This window comes from Galeopterus variegatus, unplaced genomic scaffold (assembly GCF_000696425.1).
Source record: "Galeopterus variegatus unplaced genomic scaffold, G_variegatus-3.0.2 Scaffold1204, whole genome shotgun sequence".
NCBI classification, from domain to species: Eukaryota; Metazoa; Chordata; class Mammalia; order Dermoptera; family Cynocephalidae; genus Galeopterus; species Galeopterus variegatus.
Genome location: NW_007727315.1, coordinates 105,032 through 111,199, shown reverse-complemented (window position 1 = coordinate 111,199; position 6,168 = coordinate 105,032). Strand labels below are relative to the sequence as shown.

Here is a 6,168-nt window from a genome sequence, read left to right as displayed (position 1 = left end):
GGGTCCCGGCGGCCGCGGGGAGTCGGAGCCCTGCGCGTGCGCAGACGGAGCGCGCTGAGCGGAGGGGGAGGTGGCCGGCTGCTTCTCCCGCGTCCGCCATTTTGTTGCTGTGGTTATTGGGAACTGGCTGGGCAAAATCGTCCCAGAGGCGCAACACGCCTTGGATCCCGTGCTTCGTGTGACGGCGAGAGTCGGTGCAGGCCCGTGGGACTGCGGAGCCGGCGCGTTCCAGGCCGGGAGTCACTGGAGGCACCCTCGGTACGCCAAGCAGCCCAAAAGCCCCGGGGCGGTCACCGCTGCGGCCCGGCGTCGCCCGCCCCGACCCCCGGGCTCTGCCCCGCATCCCCGGGCCGGCTCTCTCCCTGAGGCGGCTCCGGAGCAAGGGGGCGGCGGCGAAGGATGCTGCGGGCCCAGAGCTGAGAGGAAGGTGCTGGCCCGGCCCTCTAAGCGCGCACTGAGGTGTACCTAGAGGCCCTTTTTCGGCCCCACAACAGTCTGCCGGGCAAAGGCTTCCAGAGCAGGCGAGAGCAGTCGCTGCCCCAACACGGCATCATGTCCTCTGCCAGGTTCGACTCTTCAGACCGCTCCTCCTGGTACATGGGGCCGGTGTCTCGCCAGGAGGCGCAGACCCGGCTCCAGGGCCAGCGCCACGGCGTGTTCCTAGTCCGTGACTCTTCCACCTGCCCCGGGGACTATGTGCTGTCGGTGTCCGAGAACTCGCGGGTCTCCCACTACATCATCAACTCGCTGCCCAACCGCCGTTTTAAGATCGGGGACCAGGAGTTTGACCATTTGCCGGCCCTGCTGGAGTTCTACAAGATCCACTACCTGGACACCACCACCCTAATCGAGCCCGCGCCCAGGTACTCGAGCGCCCGCCCTTTGCGGGTGCGCAACCACCCTGACCGCGAAGGAGGGTCCAGAATGGGGTCGGTCGCAGTCTTGGGGCGGGGGGAGATGTTGGACCCATTTCTCCCCATTCTGAACCAAATTATTTTTCAGAAGGCGTTCCGAACGGGAGGCTAGTGTCAGGATCTGGGTCACTGGATGAGAGGATGCTTTTTAAATATGTTTAACGGTGGTCGCATAGTTCAAAATGTACGCTTTTTGCTTTTCGTCACCTATCTGGGCTATAGTACTAATACAGGGTTTTGTCGTTTTTTGTTTTTTTTTTAAAAAAAACTTTCTTGGACCATAGACTTCTTTGAGAATCTGAAGATAGCCGTGGCATGCCCCCCTCCCCCCGAAAATGCACGTACACACCAGTTTGCACACAACTCAAGGTTCTTGGACTCCCTGCAGATTTCTGAACTGCAGGTTAAGAAGTCCTGAATTGCGGCCTTTGGAACAGTCGCCAAATGAGAATGTTTTAGCCTTTAGAAACAAAAACCTTTAACTGTGAAATATTACAAGTGTATGTTGATACTCTGTTGCCAAGTTTGAAGCTAGCCAAACACCTTCTCTTTTACAATACATTAATTACAAAGATTACAGTACAGTAATTACAAAGAAAAGAGAAGGTGCATTGGCTTTGACGAGAATATTTTTTGGAAAACTTATATTTCCCCCAAGGGGGACCATTAATAAACTAGAGATTACTTTGGTTAATTTCCAAGGTGGAATAAGGCTAAAATGTTACTAAGGAGAATTAATTCCTTTTTTTTTTTTTTTTTTTTTTTTTTTTTTTTTTTTTTTTTTTTGCTTTCCCTAAGAGGATCTGAACCCTTGACCTTGCTGTTATGCGCACCGTGCTCTAACCAAGTGAGCTAACCCGCCAGCCCGCTAAGGAAAATTTTTGAATGACTTATTTCTATCTTATTTCAATTTCAAACATAGTTTTTTGTATTGTCTAATGACTTACTGTCTTTTTAAAAGTCTAGAACCCAGTGACACTGATCATCAAGCATTCTCTTTTCCAAGTAAAATGCATTATTTTATTTGATTATTTGCTTTAATTTGCCTTAATAAGTATTTTATCAGTGGTTTCTTTTGTTTAAATTATGCCAAATTTGAGTTGAAGAGTTGCCTAGAATTTTTAATATAAAAGTTAGTTTACAGGCCGGCCCGTGGCTCACTTGGGAGAGTGTGGTGCTGATAACACCAAGGCCCCGGGTTCGGATCCTATATAGGGATGGCCGGTTCGCTCACTGGGTGAGCATGGTGCTGACAACACCAAGTCAAGGGTTAAGATCCCCTTACAGGCCATCTTTAAAAAAAAAAAAAACAGAAAATAACAAGTATTGATGGGGATGTGGAAAATTTGGAACCTATGACCTAAAAATTCTATGGCACACCCAAAGTAACTGAATGCACAGATAACAAAAAGACTTGTACAAGAAAGTTCAGAGCACCTCATAGCCAAAAACTGGAAACAAACCAAACGTCCATCAGCAGGTGAGCGGACAAAGAAATCAGGGTATGTGCATATGGTGGAATTCTACATAGCAATGAAAAAGAATTTAAAATTGGATGTTGATGTAGATTTTTCAGGGTGATGTTTCTTACTTTATAGATTTGCTGACAGGGTCTTACTCTGAACTTTAAAAGCTATTATAATTAGTTAAGGACTCCAAGTGGATGCATAAGTGTTGCTTCTGTGGAATAGAAATGGAAAAGAAACAAAATCGTGACAGTATAATGACTATAAGATTAACTACTGAACTAAATGGACTTGAAAAATGGGGAGAAAGTGATTATAAATCAAGTGTTGTATAATAAAGACCAAGGCATCAAAGAATCTGATTGGTGAAACCTGCAAGTCCTAACAGATGCTGGTGGTTGCCGTCAACTTTGAGCACAATATAATTCCAATTTAAAGTGTTGGAAAGAATCTTAGAACTTACTGTAATGGGATTTGTAATGTTTAAATAAATTACATCTCTAATTTGTGAAAGTGAATTATATAATTAATTTCAGGCATTTATTAAGCCATGCTGTATACAAGGCATGTGCTTACATTGAGGTGACAGTTACTATAATACAGCTGTTTCAAAAGTGTACGTCAGTGGCTTGATCCCCTTCTAGAGGGAGGAAAAGAAGTATGCTGCGGTGGCTCCTCACTGTCCACAAAGCCAATTCCTGGTTTTCCATACATGTGTCTTGTGAGATACCAAACGTAATTTTCTCTTTGCCCCCTCTCATCCTTCCTTCACTGCAATTTACTGGGTTGCTTCCTTATTCCCTGGTAGCCATCCTTACCTACCCATACTGTTGTACCTTAGCTGAGGCTATTGGCTCTTCATTTGACTGCCTAACTCCACCACCTATTTAAATCCTACCTGTTGTTTTAGTTCCCTTACAAAATAACTGGGCTTTTCCCTGACCCTTCTCCTCACATTCAGCTTTAATGGTTTCTCCTTCTTTGTGCGCTCTGCCTCAGGCATATTGCTGTAATTTAGTTTTTCATTTTCCTTGGTGTATCACGAGTGATCACAATGCTGGTTGAATTGGATCCTGGCTGGATTTACCTTGTTATACTGAATCTTTTTTTTTTTTTTAAAAGATGACCGGTAAGAGGATCTCAACCCTTGGCTTGGTGTTGTCAGTACCACGCTCAGCCAGTGAGCCAATTGGCCATCCCTATATAGGATCCAAACCCGTGGTCTTGGTGCTGTCAGCACCGTACTCTCCCGAGTGAGCCTCCGCCCTATACTGAATCTTTGAATCACCTCTCTCAAGCCTGAAATTCATTAGTTAGGTCTGGCCTGTTATTAGCCTTTTATAGAAAGCTGGTGGCTAGTAGAACCTTGGCCAAATGGAAAACTCAATGTAATGCTTCTTCATATCCCAAACAGGATAAATTAAGTAATTTAACTTTTCAGGCATCGAAGCAAACTTTTTTTTTTTTCCCAAGATGACCAGTAAGGGGATCTTAACCCTTAACTTGGTGTTGTCAGCACCGTGCTCACCCAGTGAGCTAACCAGCCATCCCTATATGGGATCCAAACCCATAGCCTTGGTGTTATCAGCACCACTCTCCCAAGTGAGCCATGGGCCGGCCCACATGGGTGTAATTTTTATATTGCAAATTGTTCAATAAACAAATTCTGTGGTGGTTTTCACTTCCATTTTATTTGAGTATAGGCATTTTTAAGATTCTGTTTAAGTTGTAGTTATTAGTATTCAGGTAAGTTCCACTGTTTTTTTATTTTATTATTTAATTAATTAATTAATTTTTTGAAAGATGACTGGTAAGGGGATCTCAACCCTTGGCTTGGTGTTGTGAGCACCACGCTCTCCCAAGTGAGCCAACTGGCTGTCCCTATGTAGGATCCGAACCTGTGGCCTTGGTGTTATCAGCACCACCCTCTCCCGAGTGAGCCACGGGCCGGCCCAAGTGTTTATTTAATAAGGGCTATTTTCAATTTAACAACAAAATGTTTCAAAAGATTTCTGGGTGGATTGTTTAGATATGAAGTACATTTTCCCATGGTTTAGAAATTTGAAAGTGTATTTTGTGTAGCTTGCTTGTATTTTTCAGTTCTAGTGTATGTAAATAAATGGAGGCTAGGAAAAAAATCATGAGAAATAAAAATTTTTCATTAAAAGCTGAGAGAAGTTGATCCTTTGAGAAAATAATGTTTTTTACTCAACAGTGAGGGTTGCATATACCTGGTAATATGGAACCAACATTGAATCAGGCAGTCTGTGTCATGCTTCTGAAATTTTTATTTTATAAGTCCATTTCCATGCATAGTAAAGTAGCTGTGGGAGAACTGAGGAAGGATGCTTAGTCTAACCTAATAGCCCAGAGGAGGACCCTCACACCCTTGAGGCAGAAGCCAAGCAAGAAAAGGAGGATACTACAGGAAGCATGGTTGCAGTTCCTCCCTATATACCATGTTCTAAATACTTAAGAATTCAAATCTGGACTTTCATAGTTGGGAATAGGGGAGAAGGATTACTAGTAATGTTGATCAGCATGGAATTTGGTACTGTGAATAAACCCCTTTGCATTTCTCCCGATCAGTAGTTTAAGTCATCTGAACTTGATTCAGAACATTGTTGTCATGCCAAGAATGGAAGTTTATTCCAGTTGAGAGTTTGGTTCTCATGGCATGTAAAGTAGCTAGCCATTGGATTTGTGACTTTCTCTTGTTTAAGGCTCGAATCCAAAATTTTTTTTTAAAATTTTATTTTGTGTGTCTGTGTTTCCTAATTGTATATTTGACTAAAATAAATGGTTGTTTCATCTGTTCATTAATTTAACAAACTCTTCTCAATATATATTGTAGTTGATTTTCATGACCCTTTACCCGTTCCTCTTCCCCCTCCTTCTCTCCCCTTCCCCCCCATCATATCTGTTCACTTGTCTAAAAAAGTTCCAAATCCAAAGATTTTTTTACCTGAGAATTTTCCTTTTGATCTGAACAATTGGACTAGATTATTTCTAAGGGTTCTTAAGGATAAAATATTTTAATTCTTTCTGATAAGTAAAAAAGGACATTGCTTAGAAGTGGCAGTTCAGGGCCGGCCTGTGGCTCACTCGGGAGAGTGTGGTGCTGAGAAGTGGCAGTTCATATTTTCCTGAGCTAGGTCTGAGCTACGATGTTAAGTAAGGTGGGACCACCAGACCTGTGGCAACCTGTCTGGAATGATATGCTAAGAGCGTGAGAAGAGCCCTGGAAGAGTGAAATGAAGAGGCAAAGGCACACCAGCGCTCAGAGGTAATTGGAGTACTTGGGCTTTTGTGCTCTCAGAAGCAAAAAAGGATAGAAATATGAATGGGAAATACTTCAATATATTGAGGCCTATTGTATACCAAAGCCCAGTGCTAGACTTGAGGAATATAATGGAAGTAAACCATGTTTTTTGTCCTCGAGAAGCTCTTTCTATTGAAAAAATAGAATGCCATGGAGCTTAAAATCAAAGGTGTTCAGCTGTGTCTTGGGGGTCAGGGAAGCCTTGAAGGAGGAGGTACTTTCTCAACTGAATCTTGAAGAGAGGAGGTGGCAGTGACTACTGGAAAGGGCACAGAGTTGTAATTAATGCGAGTGATGGGCAGGAAGCTAGGAAGGATAAAGCTAACTTATAAAGGGTCTCTTCTGCTTTGTAAATGAGTTTAACAGTGGGGGCCATCTAAGGTTTTTATTTTTTCATTTTTATTAATTTTTTTTGAGGCTGGCCAGTACAGGGATCCAAACCGGGCAGCCTAAGGTTTTTTTTTTT

At 43.3% G+C, this 6,168-nt stretch overlaps 1 protein-coding gene across 1 annotated transcript in view; it reads left to right on the top strand.

The window, feature by feature from the left end:
- Positions 1-59: 59 nt before the first annotated feature.
- Positions 60-6,168, top strand: part of CRKL (v-crk avian sarcoma virus CT10 oncogene homolog-like) — a 33,709-nt gene continuing 27,600 nt past the window's right edge. Inside the window, exon 1 of the mRNA XM_008575528.1 lies at positions 60-863. Coding sequence (XP_008573750.1) covers positions 553-863 — 311 coding nt within the window. The 5' untranslated portion in view covers positions 60-552. The remainder of the gene's footprint in view (positions 864-6,168) is intronic.